Raw genomic sequence first — 21,177 nt, forward strand, 5'->3', positions numbered from 1 at the left:
TGCTTTGTGAAGGAGTTTTACGTCATTTACATGTCTAAAAAAATTACATTTTTATGAAGTAAAGAAATAAATTGTGGCATTCCTGGTTAGAGTATCTCCTCATCTAACATTCAACAAATGCTGACAGAAAAGTCGTAAAGTAAACTTGATTGTAGTATCATTAAGACATCCTTACCCACAAAATTACATTGTTTAATAATAATTAGTGGGTAATTAGTGGGAAGCATTACAAAAGATCAAACACTTTATACATAAGTGAAAAAAATGAAACCATTCAGTCCTGACTGCAGTTCTGTTGTCTTGTTTCAACCTGACCTTTGTGGTGATTTATTATATCCTGTTTCTTTCCTTAATGTCTTTGTGAACCCAATGGCCTGTTTGACAAGTAAACGCACGCCATTAAGGAAGTCACTCAACTGAGTTTGATGTCGCATGCGCTGTGCAGCTCAGTACTGTGGCACCATCTAGTGTCTAGAGTTAGATTTACGTTCAATTCTACAATAAGCACAACTTTATATATATATATCGTTAATGTCTTATTTGAAAGTCATAAGCCGTTTTAGCAAACGAATGATTTGATTATTGTCAGAATTGCATGGTCAGATCATTTTACCTCAATAGTGTTAACTGTTGCACCAAACTATGCCACGCAGTGGAGTAAAGCCATTCCTACTGAATACTGACAGATCCCATGCATCCAAGCCTAACCTCTGAGCGTGCATGCCATCTGATATTTCTGTGCTTTTAAATATTATTTTTAATGGATTTAAGTGGATCTTGACAGAGAATTCCAGAGAACAAAAATGTCCATGGGAAGGCAAAATGAAAGGAAATACAGAACGACAAAAGAGACTTAACCTAGGCCATGGTGCAATACAACCTTTAAATACAGTCTAAAGAACTCAAACACCATTATGTTGACAGCACTGGACACCGTGTCTCCAGTTTTACATGTCACTTAAAGTTTGTCCTGTGTGAACAGAGGTGAGCCATCCTTTTATTAATACACTTTGACGTGTTCAACTGAGCGACAAAGCTGAACTCAGAGATTGTATTTATGAAAAAAAAATCTATTTGATTGATTCTATTAACTACTGAGGAACTTCAAAGTATTTTATTGGATAGAGAAAGCAGAACAAATGTGTCCGTTACTGTTTTCTCATCAAATACGTATTTGTGCTTGATGCATGTCACGGTTGGTGAATCAGAGATTATTTCAGACCAACTCAATGCTTTGACGCCATCTAGTGCCCAGTGTCAGATTTACGTTTACGTAAAAAAAAAAAAAAAAAAAAACAACAAAAAAACAATCCTAGATTTTTTAGGGTTAGTAAGTAAGGAAAACAAAACAACAGACAAAATACTGAAAGAAATACAAATATAGGCAACAGTGGGTCTAGTTCAAGAAATGTGTTTTGAACTGAGATTGTTTTACTATTATTTTCAAGTGAACTGTGATATGCACTTGTATCTTTCCGTCAGATAGATACAAGTGCATAATAAGATTCATTAACACTATCGGCGAAGCCTTAATTAGCTATGCTGCATCGTTTTTCTTTTCTTTCTTTCTTGGTTCATTTGTTTTCTATAATCTCTGTTCTATAAGTCTGAATTTCCTAGAGTCATCATCCACAATCATCCTCACTCATGATTTCCAGCCTGTGGCCTGGTATTACATAATCCCATTTGCTCTCCTAATTCTAGCTCACAGCGCCACCGAGAGGCAAAGACGTGGAAGCGCTGAAGCAGCTGGGTTGGGTAGCGGAGCTTGCTGGAGCAGCTCCAGCGCTCATAATAATCCTCTTTTTTACATACATCCACCTATTTAGCTATCTGTCGGATGCCGGGAGTCCATCAGGCAGCTGCACGGTGAGAGACATTTATCTTCCGCAGATTGTCGTCGCTGCTTTGAGTCATTCTGCTGCCTCCTCGGCTGTGAGGATATAGGCGGTGACATGAGCATCGCTGCTGGTGAGACATACAGGCTTTGCCGTTTATAGCGCTGGAGGTCCGTGAGAGTTCACCGGGAGGAAAGCTTTTGGAAATAAAAACGTGAGACTCGTCATTGTTAACCCGCTTGTGTGCTGGGATTTAAAGGGAGGAGGAACATCAAGGATGAGCGCGGACGCCCCAGATGATCATGTCGGTAATTAGACTCACAGCTCCGTGTTTATTCCCGCATCTTTCTCATTTTTCTACAGCGTAGATTGTTGAAAATGGATATTCTTGTGTCTATGTTGAACGGCTCTCATTATAAGCGCGGCATCGAATCATGGCCTAACTGGGGTAATTTACAGGCTCTGGCATTGGCCTATTCAACCCCATCATCTGTGTCCGCCTGTTTGCGCGGCAGAGGGGCTGTCATTTACTGTACTGGGTGAAACCATGCGTAGTCTTATGAGGAAATCTGGGACATTAGTATGGGCACTGCCGCTGAAAGCCCTCCACATGGAGTAGTGTCCCAACGGGGGAATGTCTCAGTTATTGGACATAACAAAGTGTGCGTAATTATATCTTTAGATTGTACATATTGTTAATCCAGAGCGTGAGTCAGCATTCTCCATGGGTTGATGGTGCTGCAGACCTCTAAAATCTGCTGGGGGAACATCAACCTAATGTGAGTTTAACCCAGGGTACAAGTGCATCTATATAAAATAGAATAGAATAGAATAAAATTCAACTTTATTGTCTTGCACTGTCACAAGTACAAGCAAGGAGATGTAGTAATATATAAATAGTAATATAATATAAATAGTCATATTATTGAAATGTTTATATATTTCAGTAGCTCAGTTTAAAAAAATAAACTTGTACTATGTAGCTTAACTACATATATATATATATATATATATATATATATATATACAGTACAGACCAAAGGTTTGGACACACCTTCTAATTCAATGGGTTTTCTTTATTTTCATGACTATTTATAAGGCAAAAATCCCACTTATTAACCTGACAGGGCAGGTTGACCTATGAAGTGAAAACCATTTCAGGTGACGACCTCTTGAAGCTCATCAAGAAAATGCAGAGTGTGTGCAAAGCAGTAATCACAACAAAAGGTTGTTACTTTGAAGAAACTAGAATATAAGGGGTATTTTCAGTTGTTTTACACTTTTTTGTTTAGTGCATATTTCCACATGTGTTGTTCATAGTTTTGATGCCTTCAGTGTGAATCTACAATGTCAATAGTCATGAAAATAAAATAAACTCATTGAATTAAAAGGTGTGTCCAAACCTTTGGTCTGTACTGTATGTATGTATATATATATATATATATATATATATATATATATATATATCTTCCCAGACATTAGGATAAGACCAATAAAAAATGCAGGTATGTATCTATATGTCCTTATTATCATTGATTTCCAAATGGAGAATTTACATTTAATTTCAAAAGATGATTTTGGACCACTGGACATCATTTTTCTCCTTAGCCTTGGTAAAAACAAATCTCCGGTCATCTTTGGTTCATGGGTGGCGTGTGTGTGTGTGTGTGACTCTTGAATTGGTTTTGATTCACTAGCCTCTCAAAGCTGTAGTTGTACCTCTTACTTTTGCACCTTTTTCTAACAAACTTTTTCCTTTCCCTCAACTTTACATTGATTTACTTGAAAATTACATTCAGTGAACAACCAGGCTCTTTAGCCAATTTCTTTTGCTTACCTTCTTCTGGAGACTGTTAATCTGTTGGAGATCTGTCAGGTCTTCCCCATGATAGTTCATGTCTTTGTTATATTGAAAATAAAATTTTGCTACCATCTGGCGCTCAGTTTTATGCCCATGTAAGCCTAATTTTCACATCAAATACCTAAATTTATACATATTGCTTTGCTATAATTAAACTAGCTACTTTAACTTAATGAATTAGCTGCTTGATTGCAAATATAAGGATTTTTGTCTTATATAACTGTAAATATATATATATTTAATAAGGAGTTAAATAGATTTAAAAAGTGATGTTTGGGTTAAAATTAATAATTTTTCTTTCGTTTATATTGTACCCCTGCTTAATCCTAGTAGGGTCACTGGTACCACTCTCCAGTGGGTAGTAGGGCCTTGACAGGTATCAGTCCATCACAAGGCAACAGAAACACGCAATCATTCACTCTCACACTGGACTCGCTTGCTTGTGACAGTGTTGAAAAATGTACCACAAATGAATGATTGTTAGTTTTAAAATCACAATGGTTTAAATGTGCAAGAGATCCAGTAAAGTCTGGTCTTATAAACAACGTTCTGTGAAGAACCCAATAATATGACGTCACAGTTTTGGGCCAAATGTTTGGTTAAAATGACACAATTTCTGTCCCAGCAGCATAACCCAAGCCTCTGGATTGAATGAATAGCCCAGGAGTTTTCAGAGTGTGCGCGCTGTAATAAAGGGTCAGAATGGAAGTCATATGATCCCGAGGAGCAGACACAGGGGTTTGCATTTGCAAGGAAACTTGTTTCCCTCTTGCTCCTGTGTGGATCTGACAGAATTAGCCATCTTAACGCTCACATCATTGTCTCTGTCCTGCTAGAAACAGCCTCATAATCGATCAAATGCCATCACCGTTTCCTCTGCTTCTTTATGACTCTTTTTCTGCAGTGGTGTGACTTCTGGATTTGCTATGAGGGCAGCTCCTAGGAGAACTTCACTGGGAAAGTTTTGAAGGGTGCTGGAAATTCTGTAAGCCATCCCTAGATTTTCACGCTTGTAGTTGGTTTTACACTTAGTTATTTTCACCATAGGCAGTAATGAGCATGTCCATGTCCTTGAGTGATGTCAGAAATAGCAGCTGTGCACATGATGCACAAACCACATAAGATAGGGAACATTCTATTACTGTATGGTGTCTTGGAGAAGCATTTCATGTTGTACACATTCTTTTCTCAAAATCTTAAACTGTATTGTAATATATTGGGATTTGCTATGACAGACCGACACAAAGTAAATTATGAACGCACAGTGAAAGAATAAATATTTTTCATTAAAAAAGTTTTAAAAAGTGTGCTCAGTCTTCCCGAGTCAATACTTTGGGGAACCAGTTTTCTCTGCATGTTTAGACTAAATTCTTTTAGTTTAAATAAGTTATATACAATCTAAATAGGTTTGAGCTATTTTGCAAAATGGGGGGCACATAAATATACATTTATTTATGTGCTTTTTTATATATTTTATTCAAGTATGTATTTATTATACTTTTATTCAAACTCTCCATCATCCCTGCCCTTGCCACACCATGATATTGCCACCACCATGTTTCATGTTTCCCAATTTACATTTTCTGAAACAATTAGTATTTAAATCTAGGCCAGAGAGTTAGAGCACCTTCACCAGACATGTTTCATGCAACCTGGTTTCCCTATTGACAGATGGACAACCACAGTGTAGGTAGACGTTCATATCTTTGTAGGAATCCATTTGTACCATGTGGTTTCCATTTCCATTTTCCATGCATTGAGGAGTGCTCTGGGATAGGTTCAAAACTTGCTAAAAGTTATGTATAATCTACCCCTATTTATTCTTCTCCACATCTTTCTCCCTGATCCATCTGCTGTATTGTTTGGTCTTCATGATGCTTTTTGTTCAATTGTGTTCTCTAACTCAGCTCTGAGGGTGAGTAAAAAACAATGGGGGTACAAATGCAGGCTATGCTTTTCACTTTTTTTGTAAAACATTTTGAAGACCTTCAATCCTGTTACTACTACTTCACAATCATCCGGTACTTTAAATTGGACTGTCATATAAAATCCCGGTCAGGTAGATTGAAGTATGAGGTTTTAGTGTGACAGGAATGTCAAGTGCTATGAAACTTTTTGCAAGGCCCTCCACATATTTATCCACCACATATGTAATTTACCCAGCTGGTATTCTTAGTACTCATCATTTTGTTGGATGAAGTGTGAGCTGTGATTTGTCTCTCCTCTTACTTTCAGCATGATGCACTAGCGGTCAAAGGTGATCTTCTGAGGCAGAGATGAGTCTGACGTCCTGGTTCTTGGTAAGCAGCAGGGGGACGCGCCATCGTCTTCCCCGGGAGATGATCTTCGTGGGGAGGGATGATTGTGAGCTCATGCTACAGGTACGATATGAACTTAATTCCCAGTTGCCCTTCCAGATGCTGCCAAATATTCTGATAAATGAAAATGGATTACAGCAACTTGCGGGGTTGTGTGTGATTTAGTCTCGCAGCGTGGACAAACAGCACGCTGTCATCAACTACGAACCAAACACAGATGAACATAAAGTGAAGGACTTGGGCAGCTTAAATGGGGTGAGTTTTTGTGAGCTTGGAAACCTTAGCTTGGCTCCACCAAATATAGGTAATGCTAGACATGAGTCTAACTGCCTGCAATGACATACCAGATATACTTAAATTCATATATCTAAAAGTAAGGCCTTAAAAAGTTTTAAGTTTGTTTTAAAAATTTAAGTAAGCCTTAAATAAGATAATCACAGGTCTGACATTTTGTCTTGGTAGGACTATTTAATCTAATATCTGTAGATAATTTTTCTCATGGGACGTTAAGCAAACATTTTAGAAGCATGCAGACATTTTCATTACATTCTGTGACTTGAGGTGGTTGAAGTTACCACCAACCAGCAGCTAATATACCCTTCTTTAACAAGACATATGTTTTTTTGTGTCTATCTCATGCAAGTGTACATTTATCATCAGTTGGCTGGCATTCTGTGCTAAAAAGCTCTGTGCTATTCTTTTAGCACAGAATATCAGTACTACCATATAAAATATGTAATTTTCTCCTGTACATTTCTGTCATGTTACGCATCTTTAATTTTATTTATTTGATGCATAATGGCCTTAAAATGTCTTAGAAAGCATTAAGTTTGAGTTGGTAAAATCTGCAGAAGCCCTACATGTTACTTATTTAATCTACAGACTACCTTAGACTACTTTTCAAAATTAATGTCCTATGTAGTCTGTAACAAGCTCTGCGCATGAAAGATGGTGGGGAGGTTTGCAAAGTGAACAGCCCATTTTATACAGGTCTTTATCTTATATTTTGCAGACTTTTGTCAATGACGTCAGAATACAGGAGCAAGACTACGTCACGCTGAAGACCGATGACAAACTAAGGTTTGGATATGATATCCTTCGGAAGTTCTACTGGGCAAAGAGGCCAAGTTACTGGCTCTCACACACAAACCACTGTCAGCTGTGTAACTTTATCTATTTGTGAATAGATGTGAACTCTCAATGTACTCCACCTGCTGCATTATACATAAGGCTATTCAGTGCGTGTTTCTCAGTGCTCAGCAGACCTACCCAACATTTGCCTTAACCTACCTCACATACCAACCTGTTCACCGTGGTTCAAGGAGAGCTGCACATTCCCGAGGAGGCCCTTAAGGTTAGACAGCATGCTGTGCGTTGAAAAATCAAAAAAATAAAAGCTTGTTTGCAGATAAAGTGGATCTGTCTGCTCAAAACAGGACAGCCTTGTACTTTTTTTGACTTTGTGGTCAAGGAAATAAAAGAGTTCTGCTGAACCAAACTAAAGCTTCACAGTTGATGAAAGCGCTGTTTCATCTTGTCAAGCCCAGGTAGCTGCAGAGAAAGGTTTTTTATCTTAATGAGTTTGCAGAATTCCAGCATAAATAGTTAGAAAGGTTTCAGTAACATACAAAAGTGAGTATCTACGGCAAAAGGTCTGCATTCAGCTTATCCATGTTGCTTTTTTTTCTCTGTAAACTCAAATGTCAGCATGAGAAACTGAGCAGCCAGCTTCAGATGATCCAAAAGAAACCTGCAGAGAAATGTGAGGTGAAGCCTTCAGAGGCAGCAGCGGCATCAGGTTCAGAAGGAGCCGCGTCAAAACTTCCAGAGTCCGGCAAACCCGAGGATAAGACAGTAGGTGAGCTTTAACATCCATGGAATAATTGAAATCCAACACAGCACACACTATTTTGCAGGGTTGTTTTTCTAACTTATGGATAAATTAGATATAATAAATGAAAACGCAACAAAAGTTTAGTGGTGGAAAAATTGTTAGAAGAATTGCACTAACCCACACAATTCCCAGTACCTTGATATTTTCCTGTCTAATTGTATAGGAACTGCACATGCTGCATTAGTTTCTTGAAGCTTATTGCAGATTTTTACCTTTCTGCTATCCTAGTATAGAATGAATTTGATTCTCTGAAAAAATGTCTGAATTTCTTTTTTCCTTTGGTGGCCCGAATCCTCTCTCGTACATTAAAAATAGAGAGGCAAGCTCGAAAGAATGAAACTTGGCAATTTTTGTCATATGTCCAGACTTCTTTTTATCTGCAGAATAATCCGGGTCAGTTTGTCAAGTCGACAAAACATTCCCAAGGTGGGAACAAATGGACTTCCTGTGGCCAAAGTCCAGCTGTAGTAGCACGGTGGATAAAGAGTTAGCATACCTCCATAGAGGAAACAGTTAACTTTAATATAGTTTCTTACTATTTCTATAGTTTATTTCTATAGTTTCTTACATCTTGAAATCTGCAGTAACACCTTCCACACAAAAGAGTATCGCTTTTACCGCAGCATGGTCGCACTTTAACCAAATGTATCCACTGATTGGAAAAGGATTATATACTTTAGTTTCCATCAGGTCAGGCTTGATCAAGCTGAAACTTTGTTCATTCCAGTCACTAGGTAATTTCTTTTCTTTTTTTTTTGTTCCGCTAACATTTTTCAGTTTGAGAAAATAGTTAACTGTGACGTGTGCACCCAGTTCAGTCTTCTCCACATTACAAGCTCCCCCATGCCCTGTTCCTAAATCTCTCCTCCATTCAGTAAGACTAACCAATACATTGGTTTAAACAGGAGACATAGCAGTTTTACACAGGGGCACACCCCTTTATGGGCAGCCTGCTTGGTGGGGAGATGGAGACACTGATGATCAGCACCCTGGAAAACGTGAGGAAAAAAACGCTGATAGGAAGAAGGAAAAGGCAGAAACGGGTATGATCAGTTTTTCAGAAATATGACATGACCAACGCTATTTTCGTAATCCTAAGATGTAATAAAGGAAGTAAGTAGATTATGAAGTTTAAATGGTCAAATCTCTTCACCTTGTTATAGACACCAAAAGAAGTCCAGAGATCCTAAAGTCTTTGCCTCAAGCAGTCTCAAATCAAGAACCTAGCTACTTTGAAATTCCAACAAAGGATGCTCCCATCGCAGCTAAAATCAGTGAACTTCCTCCACAAGATCAAGAGATCAATGCTTCCGCTGCTGCTGTGGAGCCCATCCATGGCCATGCCTCATTCACCATCGAGTTCGACCCCGGGGCGTCAGGCAAAGTGTTGGTGAAGGATCGGGTGGCAAAAGTAGGACCAGAGACCCGCCCCCGCCCAAAGAGGGCTGTTGGAGAAGACCTGAGTCCGCTTCAGACAGCCATGGTGGCAGCAGAGGTTAAAGTTGCTGACTGGCTGGCTCAGAATGAGCTGCCATTGGCTCTGAAAGAGACGGTGGCAGAGGATGATGGAGAGAGTGCGAAAAGCGATGTTCCTGTGCATCTCAGGAGTCTCAAAGGTGCGTGATGAAATGTGTTACAGTATTTGGTTAATTTCTTCCTTTACGCAGTCATTTGTTATACGTTCTAATGTGTCTTGCACACACGCCAGGCAGTAAACACGAGGATGGCACTCAGAGCGATTCAGAGAATGCTCTTGGGGAGCAGCGCAGGGCTGCAGCGATGGAGGAGCGCTCATGGGGGCTTTGGGGCAGCGCTGGCATAAAAGAAAGCCGTGCAAATGTACCAGAAGGCCTGTTTGCAGAAGAGGACAGTCCTGCAAGGCGTTGCAAGTCTTCAGCATCGAAAAGGCAGAGCGGGTTGGTGGAAAGGCGGCGTGGCTCGGCACCACATCAGCATGGTGGTCGTGAAGAGTGCTACGGACACAGAGATGAATATAGCGACAGAGGGACTTACACCATTGAGCTGGAGAACGGGGCCAATGAAGAGGAAGAGGCTAGGAAACTGATTGACAAGGTAAAGGTTAGACATCTTTTTCTGTACTTTTTTCTTTATCAGATCACACATTTTTTAAAAACTTTATTTTATGTTCGTTTGTGTCTTCCAGGTATTTGGTGTGGATGAGCAACGTGTTTCCAGGAAGGGGGGAATTGATCAAAGAGAGAGGTTGTCTTCACAGAGGTCTGGATCGAGAGACAGAGGAAAGCCTGGACGTCTGGAGACAGAGGTGCAAAAGCATTCTTCTGACTTAAAGTGATTAACCAAGACTAAATCTGTTTTAGCAATACACGAGTACTGCGAGTAATTCATTTTTTTCTTATGATTTAGTTCTTGTCTGAAGAGTTGATGGTTGGTGGTCCTCGTTGGGTGTCACAGTGGGCTACTCTAGCTGCCAGCCACATTCGGACAGATCCTGAGGGATCCGGAGGGGACAGTCACACCATGGTCACAGAGGACAGAGGTACTCAGTTTAGGTCATAAGATCACTCACATCATTTATTTAACATATTTATTGAAAAGTATTTTTATACACTTTGCAACTTTGCAGCTGCATCAATAAAAAAAACCTATAGAAACTCACGATAGCAGTTTTCTGCCTAAGTGGTTTTTAGATGACAAAAGATTATAACAATCCCAAGACGTTTGAAGCAATGGCTTATGGGAAGTTTAAGCCTATGGTTGCTGTTAATGGTGGAACTCAAGGTTAAAATATTGAAAATTAAAAAACAAAGAAGGAAGGGAGAAACAAGGACTGATTGGTGGATGGAAGGATGGATGAATAGATGACTTTAATGCCATTTCATGAAAAGATTTTCTCATTTTTCAGCAGAAATAAGTGGATCCAGCCACATGGCCTCTGTGCACACCGAACGTAAGAGGAGAACCCTACCACAGCTACCTGGTGAAGAACTTAATCTGGGAAGAAAGACCCACGGTGGATGTCTGACCACAGATATGGGTGAAAAGCAGGATACAGAGATTCAGGAGAAAGAGAATCAAGATGAAAAGCTATCCAGAGGAAATAAACAAAGTGTTCAAGGCACTAGAGGTGTGGGCAGTCAGAGCGGTAGCCCAAGTCGATCTTCTCCGGCCAAATCACAGGATAGTGGTGGTGGTAAATCAAGTCAGTCGGGTGTCCTGAGCAAAGTCCCTCCACGTCCACTGACCAGTGGACAGAAGAGAATGGAGGAGGCAAAGAGGAGAAAGAAGGATGAGGAGAAGGCTAGAGAGAGTACCGGGAAACCATTACTGAGGCAGGAGAGTTTCACTGTGGAGAAACCGAGCTCCAGTGTACCCATAGAACTTATTCCACGTATTGATGCTTACACAGGAACCAAAACTCAGAGTAGGGACGGGGGCATAGACAGTGTCTCAATACAGAAAGACTCAGAAGCTGTGGCAGCTTTTCTAGAGAGCACTGTGTCAGACCAAGGTGATCCCCCAAGTCAGTCTATTGAAGGTTCCATGTCTCCAGAGTCAGACGTAGACACAACAAGCACAGTTAGCCAAGCTGATGGCGTTACAAAAGTAGTTCAGAAACGCAGGATACTAGCTGGGCAGCAAAAAGAGAGAACAGTGGTCTGCACCTCTAACAAGGGCCCTACTGGGAGCAGAGAGCCTCTGGACAGGAGGGGGAAGAACAGAACCTCTGGCCCTCAACAACCAAGTCACCCCTCAACATCCCTGGACCTTACTGATGATGACATCAACTCCAACTCCCTGCTTTCTGACTCACTGCCTGTCTCCACACAAGACTCAAGGAGTTCAAACCTTAGAGGCCAAACAGTTGGGGCCAGCACCAAGTCTAGTCGGGCCAAGATGACACAGCCGTCGCCTTCTTCTGCCCCAAACAAAGCCAGTACTGTTCCCAAGCCAAGACCTACTCGGACATCCCTGTTGAGGCGAGCCCGGCTGGGGGAGTCATCAGATACCGAACCTGCTGATATGGACCGGATGTCAGTGGCTTCTGAGGCATCAACTGCTAGTTCCACATCCAGGACAGGGATAGCAAGAAGGGGAATGTCTAGAATTGAGGCTCTAGCACAACCAAGGAGACCAAGGGTTGGGTCTCCATCTGCCCAGAGCGACTCAGAGGCCACCGTGGCTAAAAGCAGAGGGCTGGGTGGCCGAAGTGCAGCAGGAGATTATGCTCTCAGACAGGGATTGAGAGGTTCAAATGTTACTTCACTATCCGGACCCAGAGCCAGAGCTAACAGTGCCTCCAAGCTGCCTGACAAAACTAAAGGAACATCATCGTATGGGCATATTACACCTGCATGTAAGTGGAAAATCTTTCACCAGAATCCATGTTGTCTGTCACTGAAATCTGTTCAACAATCTCTTTGGTGTCAATACCTGTGTTTCCATCATTGTTCTTTTATATGATTGTTCATTTTGAATTGTATAAACATTAGAAAATGTTTATGGAAAATGACAGAATGACTTCTTTCATTTTGCAAAAATATTTTTATGCTCATTTGGCTTTTCCCAAAAGGAACTAATGTCATTTAGTGTAGTTGTCTTTCATAATCGATCACTTTGCTCCTTATTGTCCAAATGTGCTGGTTTTGTTTGTTTCAATTAATATTTACTGTAAAATGCAACATCAGCACTGATTTTCCAGACATTTTTGAAATCCAAATTGTCTTGCTGGTTTTTCTGGCACAACAAAAATGTTTAGAATTTTTCTTTTCAAAACCTTTGTTTGCCCTGAAACCAGTCAACCCACTCGTGCCTAGATAATGTTATCTTCATATTCTTCATAACCAGAAATCTTTGTGTGTTGAAGGTTTAGCTTCTTTCGTATCTTCTTTTAAGCTGGGACTCGGTGGCGCCGTGTTCCTGTGGAGTATGCATCCACTTCTGAGGATGAGTATGGCTCAAATCGCCACATATCCAAGCAGGGGCCTACGAGGCCATTCCCTTCGACCCGAGTTGCCCAGTTAGGAGGTTCAGCTCCAGCAACACCCAACCCCGCAGGGCTGACCAGCTTGAAGCAGAATTCCAGGGACCAGGATGAGTACATGAGAGACTGGACAGCGCACAGTGAAGAAATAGCCAGGTGTGTGGGTGAGAAGAGCTCAAAAGCATGCAATATGAAGTCCATTTTTAGATGCAACAATGAGGATGTTACTTCCTTCCAAAAACGCTGTTGTTACTTTTGCCGCATGGGATAGTTTTTTATTGCTTTTTATTTGTGCAGTTCTGATCATAGTTTCTGGTATGTGTGAGTATGAGGTATGGGATGATAAACACAAGCACATAAAAAGGAAGTTGATATTTTTAGGTGTAATGTAATGATGTCATTACTTTTACTTGTTAATCAGGATCAGCCAGGATTTAGCCAAAGATTTAGCAATGCTGGCACGAGAGATTCATGATGTGGCTGGAGAGATCGACTCAGTCAGTCCTGCAGCAACTGACCCAGGAGCTCTGGTATAAAAACATCACATTACATGAGCGTCAACACTGCTGACCAAACAAATATTTATTTACAGAAATGTACAACTGAGCTGACGTTTGAATTCTTTATTATTATTATTATTATTATTAATTTCCTTTAGTTGGAGGATCTGGGTGGTTCCACCGCAGAGCAGAGCAGGATTGTGGCAGGCGAGGGGCAAACCGTGGAGCTACGACAACGAAGCTCAAACGATCAGAGCTCTCGCTCAATCCGTCGACAGACATGGAATAGAGACGATGTGAGTCTGAGCCTCATTATCGAACATCAGTTAGTTGTACATTTGCACAGGCATTTTACATACAAGAGCACTTGCTGAGGAGGACAGATTGCTTCAAAGTCAACAACTCTATGCAGTAACTTGGGTTTTCCAGTTGGCTTTTTTTGATTCACTGACTGTGACTGTAATTAGAATCATATTGGACTGTATGAGACTTTGTAATTTGATTCTACTGCAATAAATTGGACTAATTTAAATTGAATTTGGACCGATTTGAATTCCATAAAACTGACTATAAAATGGATGCCGCTTGTAATTTGGCACATTATGAGTAAACAAAATTAAATTAAATCATTAATGTTGCCGTGATATTGTTGATTGCTGCTGCCTCCAGGCTAGATGAGCTAATTTAAGAAGGTGCAGGCACAAAACAGTGTATAACTGTTGTTGTAAACAGTGTAAAATGATATATGGTTTTCAAATATGCAATGTGCAACAGAAAACACTGCTCATTACACCTAATATGCCATCCCTCTGTGAAACATTGTGGTGGCCGTGACATGCAATGGAAATCCATTTTCATAAAAATCTTTCATGAAGTTAAATTCATCCACCAAAAAACCCTGTCCAGGTGGAAAAATAAGTTAGGTTTTTGACAGTAGCCAACATGTCATGCATTCGATCACCATTACAGCAACATAAACAAGAATGCTGAGCACAAGGTATAATCTGTCCTGTGGAGAGAAAATAAGTGTTTGACATGGCGTTCCCTTTATTCTTAAATTTGATCTATTCCATATTGGATAAAAAGGGGCTTGCTCATGCCCTTGTCCAATACAAGGTACTGCATGTGTCCCCAGTTTCCACAATTCATTTGTTCGTTCTGACCTAAGAAACTGGAGTTAATTGTAAAGAGAAAAATATAAATAAATGAACTTAAATTGTAATCATTCCTATCAGAACAAGTACAGTTAGAACATTTACAATTTTTTTTTTTCATTTTTATTCATCAGCTGTACCTTGACAATGTGCTGCTTGCTTCTGTGACTCAACTTTCGACCAGAATACGACAGTCTGTGGACAAAACTACCTACAAAGTCAGGTAAGCCTTGTAGTTTCCTAAAATAAAGACGCCATAAGCTTGACGCTCTCAGTCTTTCTCATTAAGTCCACTTCATGACGAAGACGACAAAACAAATAAAAAGGACTGGATCCTCTTAATATAGTTGAATGGTTTACTTCAGAAATAAACAAAAAATGGTACAAAGGTTACCTTTCCATGAAAAACAAAGAAAAAATTTAAAAAGAAAGAAAGTGAGGTCAAAAAACTGTGTGGCTCCACTCCAACTGCCCAACTGACTCTCCCAGCCACACCCTAAAATCCTGAACTCCAATTAGATATGCAAATTTTCAAGACTTTAGCGTAGTCAAGTATAGTAAATTACTATGCAATAGATTTAACTAGTTATCATTTTTATCCAAATAAACAAATTATAATAAGAAATATGAACATAACTTATCCTAAAGTCTGAATGAGCAAAAACTCAATTTAGGCTTCTACAAGCCTTTCAAACTAACCGCTTACTTACTGTCTGTTAACACAGAAATAAATGACTGTTATGTATTTTGTGTTTTCTGTTAGAACTGGACAAATTGGCAAAGTCTGAGTGGCAAATCAAAGAGATATCTCTGTCAAACAGAACTACATTTTCTCATTAGGATGAAAGCTCAAAGGTTTTAGGGTTTTGCAATCTGCAGAGGTTGCCAGAAAGAAATGATCTGAACTGTCAGCTAATACTTCTAACAATAGCTATATTAAGCATTTTTCTTCTATTGTGCTTTTATCTATTTTTATCTGAACTTGGCCTCCAGGATTCTTTTCAAGGATAAGGAAAGAAAATGGGATGAGATTGAGACCAAACTGCAAGCAGAGCATGACTCCTTAGTTCTCAAGAGCTCCAACAAGGTGATGCATATTTCTGATATTCTCACAGTTATTTCTCCTGATTATACTGCTTGATTTTTATACAGGCTTTTTGCTGTCTGTCAGATGTTGCATTATTTTGAGGTTATTTCAACTTTGCACCTATCGTCCGTATGAATTTAGGCATGATGCTAACTCGATCCAATAAGCACTTAAGAAGTGGAACAGACTGTTCAATCCAGCTATGTTGATTATTTTATTGATAATGCGAGTTCTCAAGCAAGATTTTGAAAAATAGCCAAAATATATTCCTCCATCCATCCATCCATCCATCCATCCATCCATCTTCTTCCGCTTATCCGAGGTCGGGTCGCGGGGGTAGCAGCTTCAGAAGGGAGGCCCAGACTTCCCTCTCCCCGGCCACTTCTTCCAGCTCTTCCGGGGGAATCCCGAGGCGTTCCCAGGCCAGCCGCTGGCAAAATATATTCCTTTCTACAACTATTGCTTTTCATTGTTACAGTGTTTTAAATACAGCTAATTACAGCAACATCAATTTGACGCACAGCCCCATGAGTTCATGGCCCTTTTTTAACTATATAAATTAGTGTACAAATTAAATTTGTTAGCTGACCAATGTCCTATTTTTAAATAAACCTTGTTTTTCACCATGTAGTGTTTCAAATGCTGCTAAATACTTTCGGGTTAAAAAAATATTTTATTATTGTATACTTATATACAGTAATTGATTTTTTTTGTAATCTAAAATAATTATTGACTCATAGTTGCATAGTCAAATCTAAATTCCATCAATTGCTTATTAATACGAATGTTACTCATTTTCTTTCCTTAGTTGCCTGATGTCACTAAACAGCATCAAACCTTAGAAATTAGAAATACCCCTTAGAATTTTGGTCCCATGTTGTCTAATCTGATGTAACAGTTCTAGAAATCATTTGCGAGTCTACATATTTATTTTTTTATTATTGGGGAATTTAGTAATAAATCATCAAGGTTAAGATGATTTACTGTCAGAGTTTGTCAGATTGCATGTAGTCTGCACATTGCACACTTCTGCTACCATGAACATTACATAGTTCACACTCCAAACACTAGATGGCATTAAAGCACTTCTAAGTGTATCCTTAGTCAGTATCAAATAACATTTGGTATTCATTCACCACCTTAACTTTATTCACAATGAAGCAGGTTCAAATCTAAATAGCTTCACTAGTCCATAAGGGGTCAACAAAATTTTTCATTTTTGTAGTGAAAAACTAAAATGTCAATTTAGAATTAATTACAGTGATATTTTGAACTTTATCAAAGATATACACTAGTCTCATGTATTATTTTGTTGCTATTTTACAATTACTGACTACATCTGATGATGTATCCTGCAGGGACTCTTAATGCAGTGATGACTTAATTCGTCCTTTCGGATGCTCTTTGCATTTTGTGTTTCTTTCCTTGTCAGTTTATTGGATTCTTCTCCGTTAAAGGTTACTGTTTCTTTAAGAGATTCTGACGTTTTCTGTTTGGTCTGTATGTTTGGACGTTCATAGCTAAAACACAGTTGTAGTTAAATTTGGTGCTCCAGAATAAATGACACACATCTAGTGGAGTCAAAAAAAAAGAGGCAGCAGAGGTCTCTCTTTCAGATCCACCACAGTCTCAATAAAATGCATTGATGTTCTTGGTTTTAACATAAAAAAGACCTGTGATTGCTTTTTCAAGATGTTGAAGTTGTACTAGTATTCACTACTTATTTCAGATAACAGATCACCAAAAAATATGGAGAAAAAGTTTACAAATTTAGCCCCATTAAACCTTTCTCTGGTGTGGGGAAATAAATTTTATTCAGTGTGTCTTCACATGAACCTAGAACAGAAATGTCAAACCAGGTCACAAGTCACAAAGCTTGTAAAACATTACTCTTTATAAAGACCTCAGCTCCAATTTTTTTCTGCAGCAAAAAGAGATTAGTTGAGCTGATTGGTTCAGTGCTTGAGCTCCTTACTTAATCACATCCTCAAGCACCCTTCATCTGTCTAAATTATGTTCTTAACAGGAGATTTCAACAATTATTCAAGACCTGAAGAGTGTGGAGAAGCAACTTTCAGGTATGGGCATAATGTCCTTTCATCACAAAAATAGGCTGCCATAAGAAAATTATTTTATGCATAGCATTTCTGGTGAATTTGGTGCTAAATGACGCCGGAGTTATGTTGCTTGGTTGTTCTGCTCCGAACGAACAGTTATCGATATGATGGTGGACCCAGACGGCACTCTGGATGCCTTGTCCAGCATGGGTCTGACAAGTCCTCTAAGTGACCAGAGGATGAGTCCTGGGAGTCAGCAGGGGGCACCGGCGTTGCATTCCAGAACAGAGACAAAGACATCCAGCGCACTGTCAGCACCCAGGTGTGAAGAATTTTCTGGCGAGCCCTGTGGATCCTCAGAGCGTACAGAAGAGACGAAGCAAGACAAATGTGTTACATCTAAAACTGACAAAGAAAATTACATCCAATGATTTTTTTATATAAAAACTGACGGGACATCCTTGGAAAAGACATTGGTGTGTGGTTTAGTTATTTTGATGGCTTTTTTCTCGCTGAAGATATAAGAAGGTGAGTGAAGCTTTTGTCAAGGTAAAGTTTGTTGACTGTGTTGTCAAATGTATCATTTTGGATCTTTAGCGTGTCAAAGGAAATGCAGTTAAGAAAAGACTGAAGTATTTACAATGAGCCATGTGTCTTTGTGTTGCAGGTTATTTTTGTCCAATATACTTAACAAAAATATGAGAAAAAAGCATATTGATGGAGTGTTAAAACTCAGACATCTTGGTTTTTAAATGAGGTAATATTGGCTTCAAGTCCCCATTACAGACACAAAAGTCCCATAATAGTAAAACAGACACAGAATCCTAATTTAAAGGGCAGATATCCCGATTTTCTTTTTTTGTTTTTACAAACATACAGCTTCCTGTAGATTCATTCTGAATTTTTCTGATTCCATAAAATATTTATACACATTTTGGAAGTATTTTGTTTTTACTTTTAACTTTAACTAATGACGTCAAGCTAATTGGTTCGGTTCAACAACTGGTGTAATGTAATGCAATCTATGAACATGAGAAGATGTTTAGTAGTGAGAAACCACAAATAAAAATGAAAAACACCAAGAGAAAGTGTAGTCATGCCTAATCAACTTTATGCTCACAAACAGCTCTAGTGACTTCAGTGGTCTGGCTGCTGACTCCCTGCTGGAGCTTTATTACTTACTTTATATTATAATCTTTTGTTCCTTTTTTATAAGAACTCTCACACATTTCTGTTCAACAGGAAACTTAGTATCCAGGTGACAGGTCATCATACATATAAGATGCTAATTTTCTGTTTTGAGAGGCGTGACTACATAGGCTTTGTTTTGCTGTCAACAACAAACTGATTTGAAAGACAATGAAAAGACTAATTAGATTATTTTTAATTGTTTCAATATTTAGAGGTTTTATGGATCCACAATGTGATATTTGCCCTTTAAAGAGATCCAATTGTATCCGAACAGAAACCAAAACAAATCTGATTAAGTGTCCTTTTTTGCTGCCATAGTTATTTATTTAAATAAATATAAAGTACTTTTCCATGTCTTTCCTGTTTATCAGTCTTTCTCTGTATTGACTTTCCAATCTCAAATCTCCATTATGACTTCTTCTTAGGAAATGAACTGGCCTTGCAGGGTATCTTTAGTTACATTTATTTCTTAATGTTCTCTCCCTGTGTTAATGTGGTTGAAATTCAGTGTATCAGAACAAAAACTGGTTGTTATTAGACAATATGAAGGCAAACAAAGCTCATGGGGTGGATTTTTCTCTTTCAAGCAAATTTTGTCACAAGTGCCCTGGATCAAACAATCAGTGGAGATAGTAGGAAATAAAGGGGAGGTGGAGTTTGCTCCTTAGGAGGCTTGAAGTGCTGATAAACTTGTATCGTCTTATTAATCTTTGCGGGACCAGGACATGACGTTCCTAAACACACATTTATCATGTTTATGTCTTTCACCAAAAGCAGGGTTTAAAACCAGCTACCAGGACAGGAGCGGTTCCACAAACGGACCGCTAACAAAATGTTGTGTTAGGACCAGCATAGACAGGGACTACCTCTCAGTCCTGCAGCTGCATTTTACTATTTATAATGCAACCAAACAGGTGACTGTGTAATGACCGTAGGCTTTCCAATGTCTTGCCTCTTACCAATGTTTACACTTGAATGTACCCTAAAAAGATCTACTTAAAAAAAAAAACTTTTAGCCAAAACAGTTTTAATAGAGACAAATTACTTTGTGCTCAGCACGCTTTCTCTATAATTCTGCAAACTTGTTGAAGCATTTGATGATGTTTCTTTTTCTTTTTTTTGATGTTTGTATGACTTTATTTTGTAATCTTGTTGGGTTAGATGTTGACCTTGCAATACATGTCTCGTTTGTCTCATTTACAATAAAATGCATGATCATCATGACCTATTTTTGGACTATCTTTGCTATTATTTAACTGGATAAAAAACTACTTTTGGAGAATTATTTGCAAATGACTACAGCTGCTTTATAAATTGCAGATTTGGATTTTCTATGCAAATATAACCAATTTTTTGAAATATGACGCAGAGAGAGAGGATGAAATTGGGATGGTTTAAATCTAACTGCTGTAGGTTTGTACTGGTTTTTGAAGTTGTGTTACATTGCTCTTAGGTAGTTAATTTTTAGTTACTCTGTGGTTGGAGTTTAGATACTTTAATCCTGTACAGTGCATAGCCAAAGCTTTAAAAACATATTTTTTGGTGCAGCAAAAACATTTAATTTGAGTGAAAACCAGAAAGCCACATTTGTAGTTTTATTAATCGTTTTACAACTAGTTTTGGTGTTGCGCATATTGAGAAAGATAACGAGTTTAATTTACTTTAAATTCACCTTTCAGCCCCACTATGCAGGGCTAACATATTAAAAGAAATGCTGTTGCTGCTTGAAAACGGCTTTAAATTGTAATAATCATTAGCGTAAATGCTGTACTACTAACTTTAAAAATTATGTAGCTTTATGTTATTAAAGCTAAAGTTTAATCAGTAATACTTTTATAACAAATTTATGTCAAATCATGATTTCTTGGTTAATGTAAAGTTATAAAAAAGACATTTTGAATAATATCAACTTTGTATTAAAAGTGTCATGATTTACCAAATGACACTTTATGACAACAGTCATAAATATTCATGAAGACTTATTCATGTTTATGATGGTGTTGTGTCATGTTTATGATGGTGTTATGTCATGTTTATGACGTTGTCATGTCATGTTTATGACGGTGTCATGTCATGTTTATGACGGTGTTATGTCATGTTTATGACGGTGTTATGTCATGTTTATGACGTTGTCATGTCATGTTTATGACGGTGTTATGTCATGTTTATGACGGTGTCATGTCATGTTTATGACAGGTTGTTATGTCATGTTCATGACAGGTGTCATGTCATGTTTATGACGGTGTTAGGTCATGTTTATGACGGTGTTATGTCATGTTTATGACGGTGTTATGTCATGTTTATGACAGGTTGT

General features: G+C 38.7%; 1 protein-coding gene across 8 annotated transcripts; it reads left to right on the forward strand.

Moving 5' to 3' along the window:
* The first annotated feature begins 1,719 nt into the window (after window positions 1–1,719).
* Window positions 1,720–20,092, forward strand: cep170ab (centrosomal protein 170Ab). 8 transcript variants are annotated; one of them, XM_028018693.1, is made up of 20 exons: window positions 1,720–2,617; window positions 4,604–4,684; window positions 5,935–6,080; window positions 6,183–6,272; window positions 7,030–7,108; window positions 7,313–7,371; window positions 7,725–7,875; window positions 8,817–8,954; window positions 9,075–9,527; window positions 9,620–9,990; window positions 10,076–10,195; window positions 10,297–10,429; window positions 10,796–12,247; window positions 12,787–13,030; window positions 13,296–13,404; window positions 13,533–13,670; window positions 14,663–14,751; window positions 15,522–15,615; window positions 17,642–17,693; window positions 17,829–20,092. In XM_028018693.1, exons 3-20 carry the CDS (start codon window positions 5,976–5,978, stop codon window positions 18,101–18,103), a joined length of 4,152 nt encoding a protein of 1,383 aa, XP_027874494.1. In that variant the 5' UTR covers window positions 1,720–2,617; window positions 4,604–4,684; window positions 5,935–5,975; the 3' UTR covers window positions 18,104–20,092. The 8 variants fall into 8 exon arrangements, 7 of the variants coding, with proteins under 7 accessions (XP_027874494.1, XP_027874500.1, XP_027874501.1 ...); XM_028018699.1 differs by having other exon boundaries at window positions 10,799–12,247; XM_028018700.1 differs by having other exon boundaries at window positions 9,620–9,984.
* Window positions 20,093–21,177: the final 1,085 nt, after the last annotated feature.

Source organism: Xiphophorus couchianus, chromosome 5, assembly GCF_001444195.1.
Source record: "Xiphophorus couchianus chromosome 5, X_couchianus-1.0, whole genome shotgun sequence".
In the NCBI taxonomy this organism is placed as follows: domain Eukaryota; kingdom Metazoa; phylum Chordata; class Actinopteri; order Cyprinodontiformes; family Poeciliidae; genus Xiphophorus; species Xiphophorus couchianus.

What these genes read in the sequence shown, in the direction of transcription:
- cep170ab (XM_028018693.1), top strand. Translation starts at nt 5,976, where the DNA reads ATGAGTCTGACGTCCTGGTTCTTGGTAAGCAGCAGGGGGACGCGCCAT. An exon ending in TTCCCGAGGAGGCCCTTAAG is followed by an intron (nt 7,372 to 7,724) that starts GTTAGACAGCAT and finishes CTCAAATGTCAG; the next exon opens with CATGAGAAACTGAGCAGCCA. An exon ending in TGTGGAGAAGCAACTTTCAG is followed by an intron (nt 17,694 to 17,828) that starts GTATGGGCATAA and finishes CCGAACGAACAG; the next exon opens with TTATCGATATGATGGTGGAC.